The sequence below is a fragment of the Balaenoptera acutorostrata genome, chromosome 8, assembly GCF_949987535.1.
Source record: "Balaenoptera acutorostrata chromosome 8, mBalAcu1.1, whole genome shotgun sequence".
Classification (NCBI taxonomy): domain Eukaryota; kingdom Metazoa; phylum Chordata; class Mammalia; order Artiodactyla; family Balaenopteridae; genus Balaenoptera; species Balaenoptera acutorostrata.
In genome coordinates, this window is record NC_080071.1 from 38,628,030 (window position 1) to 38,650,697 (window position 22,668).

General features: G+C 37.3%; 1 protein-coding gene across 2 annotated transcripts; it reads left to right on the forward strand.

The window, feature by feature from the left end:
• Positions 1 to 5,854: 5,854 nt before the first annotated feature.
• On the forward strand, positions 5,855 to 21,331 carry RBM45 (RNA binding motif protein 45). Of its 2 annotated transcripts, none has more exons than XM_057551568.1 (9): positions 5,855 to 6,307; positions 10,343 to 10,465; positions 12,333 to 12,459; positions 14,635 to 14,754; positions 15,877 to 16,065; positions 18,841 to 18,970; positions 19,146 to 19,230; positions 19,429 to 19,592; positions 21,131 to 21,331. In XM_057551568.1, exons 1-9 carry the CDS (start codon positions 6,008 to 6,010, stop codon positions 21,321 to 21,323), a joined length of 1,431 nt encoding a protein of 476 aa, XP_057407551.1. In that variant the 5' UTR covers positions 5,855 to 6,007; the 3' UTR covers positions 21,324 to 21,331. The 2 variants fall into 2 exon arrangements, with proteins under 2 accessions (XP_057407551.1, XP_007190470.1); XM_007190408.3 differs by having other exon boundaries at positions 5,856 to 6,307; positions 14,635 to 14,757; positions 15,886 to 16,065.
• The last annotated feature ends 1,337 nt before the right edge of the window (positions 21,332 to 22,668 follow it).

A 22,668-nucleotide genomic window follows, 5' to 3' on the forward strand; every position in this document is an offset into this window, starting at 1 on the left:
TTAGTTATCTTCCTAACTTTTTAAAATCTATGTGGAAACCCAAATCACTGTCAATAATACACTTAAAGGGAAGACAGAAGTTTCCTTTGGGCAGTATCCAAAACAACTCAGCTGTTAATCAGTGTTTTAGGTCTGATAAAAAGGGAAGCAAGAAAACACACTTTATCCAAGAGAAGCTTACTTTAAAATTCCAAACTTCAATAATTTCTACCTGTGTGAGTTTTACCAACTCTCTGTACAGGTACAGAATTCATTGAGCCTTTGAACAAGGGCCATAGAGAGGAAATCTTCAGTCACAAAAACAAATGTGTGGCCTTTTAGCAAAATGCATTCACTATAACAATAAAGTTGTATAATATAAAAACAAAATGTCATCTCAGTACTAACTAAAGAAACTTTCTTTCCAATTTTTATATAAAGCAGAAAGATCAGATTGATTCTTATACCAATTAAATTTTACTGGTAATTCAGGAAACTAGACTTTTTTAAAAAAAGGAAAAAACAAATTTCTTTACTCACATAGATTTTACATGCAAGTCAGTTATAAGAAAATACACTGATACATTGTCACTGTTCAAACTACCAGTATTTAACACAGTTAAAACACTGCTGCCATATTTAATCACTGCTGTGCAAGTATCTACGACCCCTCTTCAAAGTGCATTAAAACCAGTAGATGCAGCAATGGCAGCAAGGGAGGGGGCAGGAAGACTAGGAAGGATATCAAGGGAATTCAGTTTGTCTTATAATCATTTGGCACTCTACTAGTATTTAGTAATTAAGAAGAAATATCTCACTGAAATAGGCAAAGATATGACATCTGGTATGAGAATGATCACTCATCCAAAAACGAAATAATTCTAAAGCTAAACAGACCAGGCTAAGAGTAGCAAACAATTTCACATGCTTACTACGTGCCAAGCATAGTATAAGCCCTTTATATATTATTAATGTATTTAATCCTCACACCAGCCATGTGAGATAGATACTATTAATATCTCTATTTTTACAGATGAGGAAAATGAAGCCCACAGGGGTTAAGTTGCTTGTTTAAAGTCACAAGTTGGTAAGAAGTAGAGAGAGACGGTGAAAGGTGAGAGGTTTAAATATATAATCCTAGACTTTCAATTTTAACAATTCCCTTCTAAAAGTGATCTAGGCAACCCTGTGTTGAACATAATGTCTGACACACTGCAGATGCTGAACTGAGTGACAGTACTTAAAGAGGAGTAAGTGAAAAACTTTTTAATACTGGTACATACCATTGTCATTTCTAACTTTGCCCATAAAAAGAGGAATGTGGTAAGAACAATCAAGACACACTTAAAGCTTTCGACGTTTACCAAACCCAAATAATTGAAGTGATGAAAGAGGAAAGGGAAGCTCACTAGAATATTTTAAAGATGAATACTACACAGACTTCAAAAAATTAAGTGGGATTCTGCATGTTGCAATGGAAAAAAGTACTGCACTGGAGTGCATAACAAAGATGTGACCCCGGGTGAATCACTTGACGTCTATGAACACACATCCCCCCGCCCCCCGCCCCCCCCCCACACAGGTGTCTATAGCCTTTCCCCTTTCTAATCTGCTGTGTTTGAACCTCTGAACTGGAACAAGAATCCAGCTTTCCAAACTCCCAGTCTGGACTCCTCCATGCCACCACCTCCATTTGGAGGCTGACTTCTGCCAACATGGGCTGAAGGCTCGACTCAAAATCAGTCCCACTCATAAATTAGAAAGGCTGCAGAGAGGTCCCTCTCTAGAAACTGTATTCTGTAGCACTTTTAGGGATACCCAGGCCCCACCTGGCTGGGGCTAAGGCGAGCTTCTTACTAACCAAACGGTTGGATCCTCCTATCTGAGTGAACCCAGGCCCAAATTGCATCGTTGCCCATAACCGGTGCTCAGATCACATGAGGGCCCGGCTCACCCCCTCCTAGCTAGGCCCATACTTACCACAGGGCCAGCGGCTCCGTCCTCCGCTTCCCCAGAGAACCTTTAACGTCAGCTGTGCGGCTGCTCGGCCAAAGTGTGCGCCCCAAGTCCGGCGGTCCGGCGGCTGCAGCGCCTCGAAGGCCGCAGTGAAAAACCGGGACTGCATGTGCTTCCGGGCAGACGCCAGCCAGTGGCAGGCGGAGCTCCATCGGCACCGCTGATTGGCTCCCAAATCCCACGGAATCGCAATTCTCGCAGGGGCTTAAAGCCTCGCGCTGCCGAGCCGTCACTGAACGAGTCTAAATGTGATAGTGAGGGTCCGGCTTTGTTTGTTTCACTTTTACCTAACTGAAGAGTTAAATTATCTATGTATATTCACAATATGTACCAGCTCTTGCTTGAAGTAGGAATTCAACGTTTTATGAATGGTCTGTTAGTATTTGCAGGAGTCAAATCACGTCAATAAAAGAATAAGGCAACTACTTATTCTGTGGGCAAGACACGGTGCCAAGCAACTTGTAAGGACAAACACTGACCTGAAGCTCCAATTTTCTATGAGTTATAAGCCAGCTGGGGCAAGATTTAAGTACATTAAAAGTTAAATCATTATAAATGAGCTACATAAAAAGTGCAATAATACAAGAACGGACAGCGAGGTTGCAAGCTACTTGTTAATCGCCAAAAGAGCAGAATAGAGTATGAATAGAAACAGAGAGAGAATGAGCGAGGGAGGGAGATATAAAGGAGAGGACTGGGAAAGCTATAAGAAGACGAGGGTATTGAAGGCAGACAGGTAAGAAAGTCAAAGTCGTGTTTAGGAAAACGTGAGAAGGAAAAGTAGTTTACCTGTGGTTACATAATTAATTCAGTGAGATGTGAGTGGTAAGGCTGTAGCAGAGAAATAGGAATACTAAAATAATTTATTAAATTTTGTGTAATAGGTAAGTGTGAGATTTACCCATATTCTTGTTCTCTGGAGCGCTGTCCAATACAACTTTCTGCCATGATGGAAATATTCAGCGTGGACACTGTCTACTAGCCGCAAGTAACTTTGAGCCTGTGAGGTGTGACTGATGCAACTAACTGAATTTTTTTTTATTTTAATTAATTTTATTTTAATTTTAATAGCCACAATTACCAGATGCTTGACTGAAACTACTCCAAGTGGTACCTATGTGTTCTGTCCTGTGAGCTACATATTTAAAAGATGTATGTCATCAAATTGAATCAAAAGGGAAAACAAAAAATCTGGTGTTAAATATTATTCTCAAACTCAAAGACATGCAAACTCAAGAAATAAAAGGAGACTACTATTTATTGAGTAGCTACCACAAGCCAGGCTAAGTGCTTGCATACATTATCAGTAGCCAGTAGCCTTACAGGATGGGAAAAAAATGGATACTCTGGACCATATTCCTACAGAACAATCTGAAATTTACTAATTGATCACCAACAAGTATCAGTGGTAAAATCTAGTAAAAATTTGCAAATAAGGCAAAACATTTTTACTTAATTAAATGTAATGTATGATGACTAATCTCAATAACCAATAAGCCTCATTGTAATTAGATCATAGTTCGGAGAAATTTTGGAAAACGATGACAAGAATTTACTATTTTATCCTTGCATTTCAAAAATAAGTTACAATATAATCTCTTGTTTTTTAAAAAAAATTAATAAGAACTTCAGAAGAAAAAATTTCAAGGGAAATCTGAATTTCATGTGAAATTCAGTGTCTATTATTCTAATGTGTTTATCATTCTAATAACTGTGCATTATAGGCTATGTGTTTTATTTAATTTAATCTGCAAAGGCCCAGCATATCTTTTCTCTAATATAAGACAAATTAATATTCATTCTTTCAAATCTCAGAATTTTCAGCTGTTTTAGTTACATGTGATTCATGTTCAAATGTGATTTTATATGATTTGAAACATGACAAATCTGTCATTATTGAGTGATGAAAATGTTCTACAATTGTGATGGTTGCACAACTCTGTGAATACTAAAAACCATTTAAATGAACACTTTAAATGGGTGAATTATGTGATATTTGAATTATATCTTAGTAAATCTGTTTAAAATAAATAGACAAGTCAAAGAAAAATATATTTACTATAATTTAGTAACTTATAAGTAAATTTCTTATTTTCATTGAATATGTGGTATTTCACATGATTAAATGGTAAAGAGATTTTGCTTTCTCAGCATTACCCAATATTTCTGATTCTGGTTTTGTTTTATCCGATCTTTTATCCCTTCTAAAATAAAATTAACTGCTCTAAAATTTTCAGGATACCAGTCAGTAATCTTGTTCTACTAAGGATAGAAATTTCCCAGTAAGTGCAGTTTAAGAATATTATACATTTTCCACTAGATGGCACTGGTGGAAAATAGTATTGCTAGAATCTGCACTTTCATCACATCAATAAAATTATTACATTACCACATTGTTTTCATTCACTTTTATTGGTCTGGGTAAGATAAAGAGAAGTGGAAAGTTAAGATAAGATACTTCCTTAACTTGCTAAGCTCCAGGGTAAACAGAGCCCTCATTTTACAGATGTGGACCGTAATGCAAGGAGAAATTGCCACAATTTTGTGCTAAAGCCTGAGTGAGAACCCAGAATCCCTAACTCTCAGTTGCCATCATACAACTATACAATATCAAGAGTGGGGGAGTGGACACCATAGTGAAATGGAATAAGAAAATTAATCTCCATCGTGCATTGTTTGCATATTATCTCATTTGATCACTAAGCTATTAGCTCCATATATGTTATCTCAAATAATCCTAACTAGACAAGCCCAATCTATTAACTTCATGAGACAAGGAGAGTGATCATTTTGTTTAACACATATCACTTGGGTATAGCACAGTGCCCAACACATAGTAGACAGTCAAAAACATTTCTGGCTGAATAGAATGGAGGAATTAATTAAGCTTGACAACTATGCTATTTAGTAGGTAATATTATTTCTACTTTACAGTTGAGGAAACTGAAGCTAGAAGCATGAGGTAATTTGTCCAAGCTCACACAATTCAGTGGCAAAAGCATTTAACACAATCTGATATTACTTTGCATTATATATTTTCATGTAAGACTTCCACAGTAGAAAAAAAACTCTCTGAGGGCAGGCATCATGTCCTTCCATTTCTGCATTGTACGTATAGCTCCTTGCACAGAGCCTGGCTTACGGTTGGCACCCAATGAACAGTATTTACCTATTTTCATTCATAGTAACCCTGGACTTGAACATTTAAGAAGCTCTGCTCCTGAACCATTTTCTGATTTGTTCCTTCACTTCATTCCAGGGCCACTGCCTTGTTTCTGGATTTCTGCCAGTTTTATGCCGACCTCTCCTCAAGGCCCATTAACAACAAGCCTTAGAAGTCAGTACAGATTTCCCACTTTGCTTGTACCTTAGGATTTCTCCTAGTTCCACAGCTGCGTGTTGCATTCTTTCTGCCCTCAAACCTCCCACGGTTGCTTCTGGGAGTTGAGTAGATCAGAAGATGGAGTTGTTTCTGGTTTGGGCTCTGTTGTTTGTTTTTCTATTACCTTTTGCTACTCCATGGCCCCAATTCCTCATCTCAGTTTTCTCAACAATGAGGCTGGAGTTGGATGATCAGCTCTAAGACCGAACAGTTTTAACTAAGTCCTATAGAGCTGTCCTAGTGAGCTTACCACCACGGTGGCAAGGTTGGGGGAAGACACCATGGGCTTTGGGAGTGGGGTAGAGCCAGCGACGGGAAAGCCCGCGCACCAGACACTTCTAGCAACAGGGAACCAGGATCACACACCTGGTGCGTGGGCCTTGGCTCCGCGGGATTGGCGCCGTGGACTGCGTCAGGCTCCCCCGGGCCGCTAGGGGGCGCTGCAGCTCCCCGACCCCAAAGCCGGCACCCTGCGTGGCCGGCCTGCGCCGAGCCCCAGACCCTTCCGTCTTCCGGAAGCGGACGCGAGGCTGGGAACGACTGGGTGGGCAGCTGAGGCAGTGGTGGGCACGCGGGAGCGAGGAGGAGTAAAGGGGTGCGGGCCTGGCTCCCGCGCCGGGGTGGAGCACCATGGACGAAGCGGGGAGCTGTGCGAGCGGCGGAGGCTTCCGCCCGGGCGTGGACAGCCTGGACGAGCCGCCGAACAGCCGCATCTTCTTGGTGATCAGCAAGTACACGCCCGAGTCGGTGCTGAGGGAGCGCTTCTCGCCCTTCGGGGAGATCCAAGACATCTGGGTGGTGCGAGACAAGCACACCAAAGAGTCCAAGGGCATCGCATTCGTCAAGTTTGCCCGCAGCTCGCAGGCCTGCAGGGCCATGGAGGAGATGCACGGCCAGTGCCTCAGCCCCAGTGACACCAAGCCCATCAAGGTGCGGGGGCCGGGTCGGGGTGCCCCCGGGGGCGGTGTCAGGCTGCGGTAGGGGTGGTACATCCGCTCGCGGGGGCGGACTGGGCAGCACCTGGCGTTCCGGGGTGGGGGGAGGGGAGGAGAGGACGGCGTTGCAGAGAGTGGTCTTGGGGACGGCCTGCCGGCAGGTCTGCACTGGGTGCGGGGGGATGCAGAGAGAACGTCCGCTCCCGGGTCGGACCAGGCGTCTGCGGCTACTCGGGCTGCAGAGCTGCGGTGGCCGGACCGCCCCGCACCCCCGCCGTCGCTAATCCACCGCCCAGCTCCGACCCTGACCTACTTTGAGGACTTCTCTGATCCTCCTCTCTCAGACCTCGCGGTTTACCATGTATAAAAACAAGTAACTTTGCTTTTCCTCAGGTAGGTAAGGTGCTTAAAGACTTGATAAAAGTACATGTAACTGTGGCCCTCCCTTGTTAGCCATTTTCCCAGTACCAAAGTATGCATGTACATAATTTTTTTAATATATAAATATATTTGTTTATTTATTTATTTATGGCTGTGTTGGGTCTTCGTTTCTGTGCGAGGGCTTTCTCTAGTTGTGGCGAGCGGGGGCCACTCTTCATCGCGGTGCGCGGGCCTCTCACTGTCGCGGCCTCTCTTGTTGCGGAGGACAGGCTCCAGACGCGCAGGCTCAGTAGTTGTGGCTCACGGTCCCAGTTGCTCCGCGGCATGTGGGATCTTCCCGGACCGGGGCACGAACCCGTGTCCCCTGCATTGGCAGGCGGATTCTCAACCACTGCACCACCAGGGAAGCCCTGAATGTATATAATTTTTAAATGCAGTTGATTAAAACTGCTACTATTGCATATTCATCACACTTTTGTAATCTTTACAAATTATTTTAAATAAACCCTCCTTGTGAAGGTATTGATATCGAGGTTTTGCTACTGTCGCTTTTCTCTGAAAGCAGACCAAGGTAAACTGCCTTAAAAAGAGCCAAATCATTGTGATGGCAGTGTAATTGTATTAATATTAAATGCCTCTTTGAATATTCTTGATTAATTCTGGTGGTATTTGTATTAAGTTTCCACACTTAACTTGTCTGTAAAATTAATATACTGACACAGGGCAGGAAGGGTGATTTTGAGGGTTATTTGACTTAATCTATCCTTTTAGCACAGAGCTGGTACAAGGGAAGCCCTCAGTACATCTTTTTTGTTTGTCCATAGTAGCAGTCTCTGTAGGCCTTCCTTGCAAAAAAGAGAGGAGCCTAGGAATACACCAACAACACATTAGACAATAGACATTCCCTCTCCTCCCACCTCCCAAACCCTCTGAGTCAGGACAGATCATCAATGAAATTAAGTGTAAGGCCACAGTATATACTAGATCAGGGGGTGGCAAACTTTGTCTATAAAGGGTCAGTAAATATTTTAGGCTTTGTGAGTCATACACAGTCTGTCACACATTCTTTTTGTTTTTTAACAACCCTCTAAAAATGTAGAAGCAATTCTTAGATCATGGGCTGTAGAAAAACAGGAAGCTGAAGTTTGTTGGCTCCTACACTAGGTTGATAATTTTCATCTCCTTCCAATTATGATCTTAGCAGGGAGGATTTTTTTACTTTGAATATAGTATAACCACAGAGATCTTCTTGGAAACTCCCCAAAATGCCCCAAATTTGAAACCTAGAGACCCCCCCTTGCCTTCATTAAATTCCTACAAGAGAAGTAAAAGTTCCAGCACTAAAATGTATCCCCCCCCTTTTCACCACAGAGAAATTAAATGATTCCCAAAGATAATTAAAGCTTAAATTTTGTTTTTCACATTTTTGTCCACTCAGTTTCAGCCAGAGGGTTGTTGCACTAGTGCCTTAGCTAGACAGTCTAAATTCATTCTTCAGCAGCTTCAACTTGGGCTGTCTTCCGCTGGAATGTAGTGGGGTTTTTTGTTTTGTTTTGTTTTTAAGTATTTCCAGTTAAATTAATTCACCTTCAGTGTTTCTCATGTACTTTGCTTTTGCAACGTTCCAAAGGCCCTACAAGACAAATAAGAAAATTTTAATACCAGGCCTACAGCCAGAAAAGACTGTCCAAATGAGACTCATTTTGTGAGTGATCAGCTACATTATCTTGAGGAAAAGGGTAAACATAGAAAACAAGAGAAAAATCTTAGTTCTTAACTTTGCAAGGATTTAGAGCCCATAGTCTGTGAACATAAAATCTCAGGAGAAATCATCCAGTAGGTGGTTGATTATTATACATGTTTTCTACTTAGATATTGTCAATATCTACTTAGATTTGTCTATCAGAAATATCTTAATCAGAAATTTGAAATGCTTCAATCTTCTAAAATTTAGAAATTTGTGATCTGATGGCACCTCCAATCACAAATCTTACTTGAAACTCTTTTTTTCTCCTAGTGTCTTCCCGTACTTAAAGGTTCCCTATTTGTATTTCCCTATTGACCATCCATTACTGATACATGCACTGGACTAACTTTCTAGTGAGCCATTTCTGTGTTACTTAATACTCTACTACTAATACCTTATACAGTGCTTGGCATGTGGTATAAGTTTATCAAAGGAATAACTGAAAGTAGATGCTATCTAAGGGTGTATCTCCAGCTGTGTCTTGTAAGCAAGGTTCTACACCTCTGTGACAGCTGTTTTCCAAGCAAACATAATGACCCTCTTTTTCAATATTTCTAAAATCCTGTGACTCTATAAATTCTTTGTCCTTTTAGTTGCTGCCTTCTCCTCTGGAATTCCATAGGTTCAGGTTTTCTCATACTGAATGGTATACAGCCCCCCTTTAAAGACAAAGAAGAAGAAGAAAGGAAAAAAATACTCAAGGGCCCTGTCTGGTGATTTACGTTATTTTTATTACATTTCTACAAGTTATAAAAAATAAGAGTAGCCATTAAAATTCTTATGCTTGTAGCTCTAGAAACAAATCCACAATCATAGTTAAAGATTTTACATTCCTCTGGAATAATATAAAACCAAAGCAATTTTATGAATTAAATAAAAGCAGTACCACAAAGCAAATTAAATTCTAGGTAATAATCTAATGTCACAGATAATATTTCAATAAAACTAAATTACTAATAGAAAAATAGAGCCTCAGTCCATTCTGTGCATTTTCTTGCTCACATAAGTCATTCAGGTGGTAACTGAGATGATCCAGAATATGGTTATGTTACCTTTTTTTAAGGATTAATATTAGAAAGCAAACAATTAAAAATACGACCATCTAGACTTAAACCCAACGGTATCAATATTAAATTAAACATAAATTGGCTAAGCACTCCTATTAAAAAGCAGGGATTGTCAGGATTTTTTTTAAAAAGGCCAAACTAAATGCTGTTTACAAGAGATGCACTTTTAAGTATAACGATACAAAGCGGTTGAAAGTAAAAGGATAGAAAAAGCTGGTGTGATATCAGACAAAATGGTCTTCAACAGGAGGAGTATTAACAGAGAATAATTTCCTAAAAATAAAAATATCAATCAGAAAGTACATAACAATTCCAGATGTTTATGTAACCAATAATAGAGCTTCAAAATACATGAAGCATTATTAATAGAACTAAAAGGAGAGATAAATTCATAATCAGATTTTTGCACTCCTCTTAGCCTCTGATAGAAAAAGTAGACAAAATCAGTAAGGATATGACATTTTAATAACACTATTAATCAACTATATAATTGGCATTTATTGAACACTACCCAACAAGCGCAGAGTACACGTTCTCTTTCAGTGCACTGACTATTGCACTGACTTGCTCTCTTTCAGTGCAATGACTATTGCTCTTGGTAAAAAAAATACAAAGGAAAAAAAAAATTCGGAAAAAAAAGTGCAAAGATCAGTGTTATCTCATAAAAAGTCATTGCAATAGATTGCTTTAACAAAATGATTTTTGATAGACCCTATTACATTGCATTTAACCTAACATGAATCCCATACTAATAATGAAGTAAGTATTCTTAAGGAGTAGGAAAACAGTTGACTGATATTTCCACATTATTCTTTGGGTTTTGTTTGTTTCTTAGGTTTTCATTGCTCAGTCCAGATCATCTGGAAGTCACAGAGATGTTGAAGATGAAGAACTTACAAGAATATTTGTTATGATACCAAAGTCCTACACAGAAGAAGATCTACGGGAAAAATTTAAGGTACTTAACATTTTCTAATCAGCTAGCATTCTTGGTAACTTAAAATCTTACATTGGTTGTACAATTACTAAATGTTGTTTTGTTTTGAGTTAGATCATTAGATTGGTGGCGGAGAATTAAATAACTATTTTTAAGTCATCTATTTCAATCTAGTTATTAAATATTAAAACTAAAATAAGTTAACTTTTTAAAAATGTATAAAACCTGGAAAATATTGACGATGGTGTTTTTCCCCCCATTTAATGAAAATACAGATTCAGGAAAATGAAGTATAAAGCTCAGAGTTTTAAGTAAGGTCTCATACCTAGTAGGTGGTGGAGCCAAGATTTATGCCGAGGATGTCTGAATCCAGAGCCCGCTCTTGGTCTTGAAATTTTCAAAGCACCCTCTTAGCACTCCTCTCTATTGCCTCTCATGGAGAGATGGGGCAGGCAAGCCTGAGTGTGTGAACTGTATTATCTCGCATTTGTTACAAGTCTGTGGCATGTTGATGTACTTATTCACAGAAAGACTTATCCTCTATAGTTTTTGTTTTAAAATTAGGCCTCTGAAGGAATTATATTTAAAGAAAAAAAAAAAAAAACTACCTACAACTCTGAACTATAGCTAGATTGTAGTCAATGAAATTTGGAGACAATTTAAAATTTCTTTTTAGCCATTGACTTTTATGAGCAGTGATACACTTTCACAAAAACTATTAAAAAGCAATTTTTAAATTGTCTTGAGTTGTAATTTTTTATTCTTTTTCTACTAATCTTCCCAGTACTGAATCACGTGGACAACAAGCAAGAAAGAAAACAAGTAGTAAAAAGTAATTTTCAAACTTCCTCTATCCTACCCCAACTGAGGATTGAATAAAATACTTGAAAAATAACAAATACCAAATATATATATATTCCATACTTCCTCCAATAGTAAGAATAAAGTTTTTACCTTATATATTTATAAACTTTTATCTTTCTCTGAGTGAACAAATATGGCATTTTTAAATACATATATAGTAGTTAAGTTACTGATCGGTTACATGAAAATTTTATAAAATTAATAATAAACAGTAAGAATTTATATCCCGTATTTCTTCCAACATTAAAAGTAAACATTTACCACATATTTCTCACATGGAGTATTAACTTTCTGCGTGAACCAATGTATTTTAAAAATGTATTTCAAGAGGCACTCCTTCAAAAGTATACACAATCATTTATGTTCCTGTTAGAAGGCAGATAAATAATTATAGGTAATATTTACTGAGTGCTGACTATGTCCCAGACCCTCTATATGCACTTTAGGTGTACTTGCTCTTTTAAACCTTAAAACAACCCTATGAGGTAGGTACAGCTATTAGCCCCATTTAACAGCTAAGGAGATAGGCAACTGCCCAGTTAATAAGTGGCTGAACCAAGATTAGAATAAAGAAGGTTCAATTTCAGAGCCTCTGCTCTTAGCCAACACTGAGCAAGGCTTTGGAGCTTTCCAGACCATGTACAAATTTTTGCTCTCCCTCCATGACTTTGGCAAGTTATTTGATTTCTCTAAGGCCCAGCTTCCTTGTCTGTGAAATAAGCAGTATAATGTATATATCCTTGAAGGGCTGTTATAACAATAAAGTGATATACGTAAAGCAAATGCTCAGTAAATAAAAAGTATCATTATTTTGGTTATGTTATTATTTGGTTTTATCATCATTATGGTTATTTTTCTAGTGCCTCATTAGTTTGTGACATTTTTATTCCATTATTAAAAGTAGCTATAAATTCTGATTTCTTTTTTTGGAAGCAAGAAGAACAAGTAAATTTTAAGTTAGTTCTGAAATCTGTTCAGTTATTAATTTTGACTCCTCTAAGATCATTTCTTTTAACTCTCATAGGTGTATGGAGATATCGAGTATTGCAGCATTATTAAGAATAAAGTAACTGGAGAAAGTAAAGGCTTGGGCTATGTTCGATACTTAAAACCATCACAGGCTGCCCAAGCAATAGAAAACTGTGATCGAAGTAAGGATGTGTTCATTTATCATTTAATAGACATTTGAAAAAATTCGAATTATTCTAATTATAATCTAATACTGGTTTGTGCTAATAGCCATACCTGCTAATTTAATCTCAGCAATGGGAGTTTAAATATATATAGTCCTAGGATGAAAATAATTTGGGGGCTGTGATTAGGCTTTCATTGAGGCACTATCTTGAAAAATATGAGCAACTGCATTAACTCAGTGAAAATGCTGTTGTCCTACTTTGGTTATTATTTCTACAGGTTTTTGGGGTTTATTAAATTATTTAGAATTCTAAGTATTAAAAATATTGACCAACCCTTTCAGGTTGGGGTTTTTTTTAAATATTTATTCTTTATATTTTAAAGAAATTCAAGTATTCTGTAATATTTGTTTATATTTGACCTAAATCCTGGATAGAATTAGGTATACTAACAAACATATAAATAATAAGGATAGGATTTTCAAGGTTTGCTAGCATTGGGAAGTAAATACACATTGGGTTAATTTCAAGGTAGAGTGACATTATTCGGATCTTCTGGTGTTGCTGGTGTACATTCTGAAGAATAAGAATTCTAAAGAGGCCAAGGAAAATATTCTTTGTTGTCATACTTCTAGTTATATTGACCCTTAGAAATGAGATGTAGAATAATTCAATTAGTGGGTTTCAAGATATTATAAAAATAGATACATACTGAAAATAATTATTGTTAATCAGTAGAACTCTTAGATAACCCTAAGGTATACACCAAAATTTTCTCTCAGATCCTTCTAAATTTCTCAACCAACATTAACTGAGTACCTATGGTACACTAATCAATATAAGTAGAGGGATACAAATGGAATATATAGCAACGCTGGCATTTAAGGAATTGACAGCTGTATTGGGTAGCCAAGATCTAACAGGCAAAAAATAGTTAAGGAGTAATAGATTTTTTAAAGCTCTATGTCTTATTTATCTGTTGCTGTCACCCCAAGTACCTAGTACTGCTGTTAGTAGTACTCAATATAGTAGTGTACTCAGTTGAGTAGTACTCAATTAAGATTTATTGAGATCTCTAGCAAAGATACTGCCATTTATAGTAGACTCAATAAAAACTTGCCAAATGAGAAAATGTTCAGAAGTGTGTGATATAGCCTATCAATGGTGAAAAACAAGTGCACCAAATGAGCATGGGAATACATCTGGAGGTAGGATTTGCAACTGGTGTAGAAAAACAGGAAGTAGGTGTAAGCAGGACAGAAGATGAGAGCAATGTTAGTAAAGACACAGAGCTAGAAATAAATGTCTTTGCTTAATAGCGTGAAGGCAACAATCTGAGTAAAGCTTGGTATTCCTGTTGAGAAACAGGGACAAAGTAATCTAGGTACGTTGGAACCGTACACGGGAGGTGATGAAGAGTTCAAGCTTAGTCCACATTAGAAAATCCCTTGTAGATTGTTTTAAAAGGAGAAAAATAACAAAAACTGTTTCAGCACAGTTGATCGAACCACAGTATCAAGAGTGGATTTCCAGAGGAAGAATTCAAAAAGGCTCATTTTATCCTTTTTGGAACCACTGAATAATATGATGAAAGCTGTGAACCTTCTCCCTTGAAATATACCCATGTGCACATATGAATAAGCATTATGTTTAAAGTTTCAGAGGGTTCATGAAACCTTCCCACCTTTTGAAGCTCATCGTTGGACCCCTAGTTAAAACTCTTGATCCAGAGGCAAAGCGATCAGTTGAAGGGTTATAATTAATTGACGAGAATCTAATTTTAAAACAGAGGCAGGGAAGTTGGAGTGAAAGATAACATCTTCTAAGTATATTTCAAAGAAAGAATCTTGATGACTGTTGGGTGTGAAGAAGCACTATTGGATTTTGATGTTGGAAAGCCTGAGAGAATGAATGATGATGTCATCTGTAGTAGAGGGAGACTGGAAAGGATAGAATAGAATTGCTGATCTTTCATGTCTACATTGACCCATAATTTGGGATTCTTGCTGTTTCTCATTTACTCCTTGCCATCTTTCAAAAAGCAAAGAAGTAGGTAGGTCTGGTGGAGATGGTTGTTTGTGTAGATTTTGTTTTATACAATTATAAAACTAAGTCAAGCACTAGCAATCAAGTATATTTGTAGGTGTGTTAAATTTGCTATAAAGTTTGAAATTTATGGATTCTCTTTTTCAGGTTTTAGGGCAATCTTGGCTGAACCTAAAAATAAAGCATCTGAATCCTCAGAACAAGATTATTATAGTAATATGAGGCAGGAGACTTTGGGACATGAACCTAGAGTGAATATGTTTCCATTTGGTAAGTGGGCTATCTTTACTTTAATGGCATAAGTAGTGTATGCAATCTGATTTGGAGGGTTTTTTTTAATACTCTTTTATCAGCAGTCTGAAGTTCACGTAGTGAATAAAAGAATTTATAGGTTTTTTTTTTTCTTTCAAGAAGTTGGTCATGACACCTAATGTCATTCTTTTTTTTTTTTTTTTAATTTTTTTATTTATTATTTATTTATTATGTTTATTTTTGGCTGTGTTGAGTCTTCGTTTCTGTGCGAGGGCTTTCTCTAGTTGCGGCAAGCGGGGGCCACTCTTCATCGCGGTGCGCGGGCCTCTCACTATCACGGCCTCTCTTGTTGCGGAGCACAGGCTCCAGACGCGCAGGCTCAGTAGTTGTGGCTCACGGGCCCAGTTGCTCCGCAGCATGTGGGATCTTCCCAGACCAGGGCTCGAACCCGTGTCCCCTGCACTGGCAGGCAGACTCCCAACCACTGCGCCACCAGGGAAGCCCCTAATGTCATTCTTTAACGCTTATTTTGTTTAACTTATTTCCAATTAGAGTTTTTTATGGTTAGTTATGCATTATCTAAGTGTTACACTATGTCACTGTCAGTGGCAGTGTTACACTGCCATTTTGGGGGGGTGAGCTGCTGCTTGTATGCAGCTGACCAAGAAATATGAAAGACATATACAGTTATCCCCTCAGTATGAATCCTGAAATTTTATCCCTAAATTACTGCAGCCTTAAAATTAGGGCTAGAGAAAGGAGAGGAATGACAAAAGTAGAAGTTAGAAAATGGGGAAAATGAGTGATGAAAGTAAGACCTGTAAATGTTATTCGGCATAAACTTCCCTTTAGGTGAAACACTTGCCATATTTTGCAGTTTTGCATAGTAAACCTATTCCTGTGAAATTAACTACACATTTCTGCTTATATTTCTGTATCAAGGCAGGGAAATGGGGAGAGTTGTCTGTTTTCTTGTCCTCGTCTCTCCTGATAGTGCTGATGACCAAGAGCATGTTACAAAAGACGGTGCCTTTGTTCATTGCAGAGGACTTAATGTTCATTTTATTTTCTAGTATCTAAAATGTTAAATGCATCTTTGAATGTACAGAAATTTAAAGATTTGCTTTTTGTTTTATATTGTTGGAGAACAACAATCTGAATTTTCAAGTTTTGACAAGAATGACAACAGAGGCCAGGAAGCCATCTCCAAACGCCTGTCAGTTGTATCAAGAGTTCCTTTCACTGAAGAGCAGCTTTTCAGCATTTTTGATATAGTACCAGGATTGGAATACTGTGAAGTTCAACGAGATCCGTATTCTAATTATGGTAAAATAATGTCTGTATTATTTTTAAATATACTGTGTTTTGTTAAACTGGCTTTTCTCCAGTGGCACTTTTTCTTTTTAATTTTTATTAGAGTATAGTTGATTTGCAATGTTGTGTTACTCTCTGCTGTACAGTAAAATGAATCAGTTATATATATACATATATCCACTCTTTTCTAGATTCTCTTCCCATATAGGTCGTTACAGAGTATTGAGTACAGTTCCCTGTGCTATACAGTAGGTCCTTATCTGTTATCTTTTTTATAGATAGTAGTGTATATATGTCAATCCCAATTTCCCAATTTATCCTTCCCCCCACCTTTTCCCCCTGGTAACCATAAGTTTGTTTTCTACATCTGTGACTACTTCTGTTTTGTAAATAAGTTTGTTTGTTCCAATGGCACTTTTTATGTCAGATACTATTTGTATGACAGTTTTTTGTTTCTTTTTTCTCTACCTTAAACTTTCAAATATAGTGATACCTCAATAAACAAATCCCTGGGAATATATCTACTTTATAGAGTCATTTATTTTTTTAAAACTGTTTTAACGCCCATAAAATAGAGCATTCTCTGTTTCCAGTTGTACAACAAAAATACCTTAGAATAGGGTCTCTTTCTGTACTTCTCATTAATGCTGGGCAAAGTGATAAAACCCTTAAAGTTTTCTCCTCTTCCCTAAGTCTCTTTTTCTTAAACTTTATACCTCAAAAGGGAACTCCTTCCCTTCATTTCAAGCATTTTAATTGCCCTACTTCTCTCTCTGCTTCTCCCCACTGTTAATAGAAGCAAGACTCTAATGTCAGCCATTTGAACTTGGTAACTGGTTCATTGATTAAACCTATTATCTAGTGTTAGGTTAATCCATTTTTGTATTCTTGTAAGCCTTTTGATTTTTTTAAGGCTTTTTTAAAATACCCTAGTGGCATAATGGGAAAAGGTTGGCATTCCATTTTGCAGCCAACTCAGGTGCAAATCCCAACAATGACACATAGTTGTAAGACCTTAGCAAATTGCTTATTCTATCTAGTCTCTCTTTCCTCATCTGTAAAATGGGATTATTAGTACGTTCTATGCCAGGGTTAGATAAGAATTAGAAATAATATATATAAAGTATCTACTGCAAGTCCTGGCACATAATAGGCACTCAGTTTGTTGGTTTTTAAAGAATTGGAGGTGAGGGGTGGTATAGAGAAATCATACTTGGCATCTCTTCCAGTACTATAGATATACTTGATTTAGTCATTTTAGGGTGTCTTTTTATGGATGTTGAGGGGAAGTAGATGAGTCAGATTATATAGGCTGACTGGCCTAGAGTGTCCACATCCTTCATACAGACACTCCCACATAATCAATATTACTCTACCCAGCACTGGTCTTTTAGCAGGACCTACTAAAAAGTCATTGACCTACTTTGTACCATCTCCAACTTTAACCCAGTCTTACGCTATCATTCTTTTTTTTTTTTACTATTAATTTATTTATTTTTATTTTGGCTGCTCTGGGTCTTAGTTGTGGCATGCAGGGTCTTTGTTGCAGCATGTGGGATCTTTTTTAATTGCAGCATGCAGGATCTTTTTTAGTTGCAGCTTGTGGACTTCTTAGTTGTGGCATGCAGACTCTTAGCTGCGGCATGCATGCAGGATCTGGTTCGCAGAGCAGGGATCGAACCCGGGCCCCCTGCATTGGGAGCTCAGAGCCTTATCCACTGGGCCACTAGGGAAGTGCCTGCTGTCATTCTTTGTTGTGACTCTGAGGCACACATTTTGTGGGTTTTGGCATATCTGTTATTATATTTGTATGTAATTCTATTTGTTTTGTATTTTCTTTCCTTTTTATCTGGTACTTTGAAATGTATTTGTTCCTTTACCTTCTCTATTGTTTCTCTGGTTGGATGTGTCTGATAAATATGTGTATTATTGGAACACCTTTTTATTAATAGAGGTATCATATAGTTAGAATCCTATTTGAATTAGTTTTATATGTTCATTTGCTTCTGAGTTTCAATTTCATTAAAATGTTGAGATGCTTAGATTTAGAGAGGAACATTAAATTAAAACATTGTTTTTCCCAAAGTGAGTTATAGTATAAATGTATTGTGAAAACCTTTTGGTTGTGTTACAAGCTCCTGGGCTTGCCATGTAAGGTCTCCTGTATAAAATTTTCCCCCCCTGTAGCATCACCTTCCTGAATTGAAATCTATCCCCTTAGCTAAAAGGTCTTCAAAGGAATGTGAAATATGTGACTTTTGATCCGAAACCCTCTATTCCCCTGCTTTTTGGTTTTACTACATATATCACTTTTTCTCTGTCTACCACTTCAGCTAGCCAAGATGACTATATATTCTTTTCATACATCACTTCTCATTTCATTTCTTACTCACTATGATAGGGAAAATTTTAGAATTTCAAAGTATATTTCAAAGAATGAAAATTTTAAGAAAAACTGGTTGGCTTTTAGGTATATCTCTGTCATATAAGAAAAGCCAAGATCTTAAAATTAAATTCATTGGACAGAACTTAAGCTAATGATACCATTTTTTTTTTAAATATCATGTTCATATTTTTACCAACATCTGGTTTATACTTTGCTTTATAGGAACACAGCTGTTGAACACATGTATAAGAGAACTTTGTTTTCTGACACATTTGATTATATATTTACTAGTTGTGTGATATTAGTGTTTTTCTCTATTGTTTCATTCTTATGGCAACACAAACTTTAGATACTGAATCTGCTTTTTTTCTAATTCCCGTATATTCTCTGCTTTGTTTTAGGTCATGGAGTGGTTCAGTATTTTAACGTAGCATCTGCTATTTATGCAAAATACAAGTTACATGGATTTCAGTATCCTCCTGGGAATCGGATAGGTGTTTCCTTCATTGATGATGGGAGTAATGCAACAGAGTAAGTACCATTCCAGGAGCTAGCCTAAAGCCAAGCTTTGGGTATACGTGATATGACTTGGAGAATAAAAATAGAAAACAATTGACCTCTCAGGTGAGGAAGTCACACAAAAGAAGTTACTGTTTAGAGACTGAATATTTCTAGTTTTCTGTAAATTACCAGTTCTTATCTCCAGTCTCCTTAGAAAAATGGCAACACAGATGGTAGCTGCACAGCTTGCATCAATGGTGTGGAATAACCCAAGTCAGCAGCAATTTCTGGTAAGTAGGTAAGAATTTAACCTTCACAGTAGTATAAAATAAATGTGGCCTTTGTTTATTACCTGTGTAAGAAAATTTTCAGAGATATAGTAAAAGACCACAAAGGTGCCATGATACACATCTCTTTAGCTCTTGACTTAAAAATCCCTAAAGTGCAGTTTTTCTTTTTTTGTTGTTTTGAAACTAATTTTTCAACAGCAATTTGGAGGAAGTTCTGGATCACAGCTGCCTCAAATCCAGACAGATGTTGTACTTCCATCATGCAAAAAAAAAGCCCCTCCTGAAACTCCTGTGAAAGAAAGACTTTTTATCGTGTTTAATCCACATCCTTTACCTTTAGATGTACTAGAGGATATATTCTGGTAAGATTTCAATTCCACAGAGTTACATTTTAAAATAATATAATTTATTTAAACCAGTCATTTAAGCAGTCTTGCACTCTTGAAGCTTCCTGTGTCCGGTACCTTTCAGGTACAGATGATTCATTCTGTGGTTTAAAAAAGTTCTTATTTATATCACCTTTTAAAATATATAATTATTTCCTTCTCTTCTTTGTTATTTACATGTCATAAGTCTCCACACAGAATTTCCTTTTATTTGGTTTTGAAGACATAAAACATGGAGTATTGTTTTGAAAAGTTGCATACATAGAATGAACAAATCATTTGTTTCTTAATAGAAGATACATCCGTATAGACCTATCCTCTAGAATTCAACTGAACAGTGTTTATTAAGCATCTTCTATTTTGTCAGCACTCTATTGGACCCTTAAGGATTATATAACTACATTGAGTAAACAATTACTTGATTGTAGGGAAGAGTGTGTGTGTGTGTGTGTGTGTGTGTGTGTACGTATATAAAATAAGTGTAAAAAGGGGGAAGACTCTTGTTTGTTTTTAATGTAACTTCTTTAACCTTAACTTCTTCTTTTTGGTCTTTTTCCTATTTGCCTTACAACAGTGTTAGCGAATTTATTTAAAAGATAGATAGAAAGCTTGTTAAAGAACTTCACAAAATATCAGTGATGTGGTTCAAGTATTTTGATTTTTATTTAACCAATTTATTTCGTTTATTTTTTGAACCTCTCCTCTGTACCAGGCAGTCACTGTGCTAAGTGCCAGAGACATTGTGTAAACAAACAATTATATTACGTAAACAAGATATAATAGTTCTTGTCCTCTTAGAACTAATCACATGTAGGAGACAGATAAGGGAATAGGAAATTACAACCTAGAGAGGTTGGTGTTGTGAAAAGGAGTATTCAGGCTGTGAAATACATAGTAGGGGCACCCACCTTAGAAACTCAGAGAAGACTTCTTGAAAGAAGCAAGGTATAGTGGAGGCCTGGAGGATAAAAATAACCAGGGAAGAAAGCTGGGTGTGTGGGTGGTTATACCTGCCAGAGAGAACGTGGAAGGAGGTTGTTGGAATATGGGATTTGAGAGACTGAGGGAAGATGAAGCTGCAGAGGACAAGGACCCAAGTCAAGAAAGGCCCACAAGCTATGTTAGGGAGTTTGTCCTTACCCTGGAGGCATGAAGAGCAGCTGAAGGGACTTTTAGGGAGGAAATGATCATATTTGTGTTTTAGAAAGATCACTCAGTAGACAGGATAGAGAATAGACTGGAGAAGGATAAACCCAGAGGGCAGATAAACTAGTGAAGAAGGTATTAGAGTAAACTAAGAAAAAGATAATGATGGTGAGAATGAGGAAAGAGATCTGAGTGATAATGAGGAGAAATTGACTGATAGAGGAAATGTTTAAGAAGGAAGATTGACATTATTAGAGATTGGATGTGGGGAAAGGAGTGAAAAAAGGAGTCCAGAATGGACCCCAACTTTTAGACCTGAGCATCTGTACTTATCAATTTCTGTTGATCTTTTTTTTACTTTGTTTCAGTCGTTTTGGTAACCTGATCGAAGTTTACCTTGTGTCAGGAAAAAATGTGGGGTATGCCAAGTATGCAGATAGAATAAGTGCTAATGATGCCATTACTACTTTACATGGAAAGATCCTGAATGGAGTCAGACTTAAAGTTATGCTGGCAGACTCCCCAAGAGAAGAATCTAACAAACGACAAAGAACTTACTGATTCTTGAGGTATGCTCTTTTTAATCTAAATTCTAAAACACATTGGCTAAATAGTGTAACGAAAGGAATATGTATAGAGTTTCTTTTTAAGGATTTACAAGTTGTTGGTTAAAAGCACTGTGGCTTAAAAGTTTGCTGATAATTTTACAGTATATTTTTTAAACTTGAACTTTTTAAACTTAAAAAATGTTTTTGATGTTTACTGGGAGAATGTCTTTGTCCTATAAAATAAAATCAGATTTCAGTTTAGAAAATTAAATAGTATTTGTGTGTGTGTCTGTGTGTGTGTGACTGTCTTAGCTATTAAGAATTGGACTTTACTATATGGTTACATAAACTTTAAAATTGGAATACTTCTAAAGATTTTTAACTTGAAGAATTAAGTCTTGAGTTATGAATTGAGGTAATTTATGACAGTCTTTATAAAGAATGTCTTGACATTCACTAGATGCCTAAAAAGCAATACCAAATACAGTTGACCCTTGAACAGCGCAAGTTTGAGCTGCATGGGTCCACTGTGGACATGTGGATGTTTTTCTGTAGTAAATACTACAGTACCACATGATCTGAGGTTGGTTGGGTCCGAGGTTGGTTGAATCTGTGGATGCAGAACCGTGGGTAAGGAGTATCTGCATGTATGGAGGGCCCATGATAAGTGATCCTCAGATTCTCAACTGTGTGGAGGGTAGCCACCCTTAACCCCCGCATTGTTCAAGGGTCAATTGTAATGCATTTTTTTGAACCTTTTGAACCTAAACGTTGATGTTTTTCTGGACTCATATTTGTGAGTTTGTACATTAAAACTGCACGTTCAGAAAATACTCTAATGTGCATGTATGTATTTTCAAAAATAACCTTGACAATTTACCAGAAACTCTTGTCAATTATAAATAATGCTACATACAGCCTTATGAATTCCTTTTTCTTTTAGTTTTAAGAAATCAAACCTAAATTTCTATTTCTAGGACAGCTCACATCTCCACAGTTTGGGGAAACATTATTGAAAGTTAGAAATGTTTGATTCTTTCACTTTTTTATTCTGGAAATGAATCCTGAATTTCAGAGGAAGCTGAGAGCTTCCCCATTCCTACACACACAACCAGCTTCCCAAGTCCACTGCTGGTCAAATAGTAGCAGTTGGCAAGCACTTTAGAGTCAGTTTGAAGTTACTGGCTTGAAAGCAATTTTCTTTTCACCAGGTTTTCTTTCTGACCAATTATGAGAACTAGCAAGTATCAGAATGAATTGTCTGAATTCTAACTGCTGATGACCTTTCCTCTGATAGAGCAGGTCAAGTAGAGCAGGTCAAGTGATTAGTTCCTCCTTGCAGAAGGCAGTTGTCAATA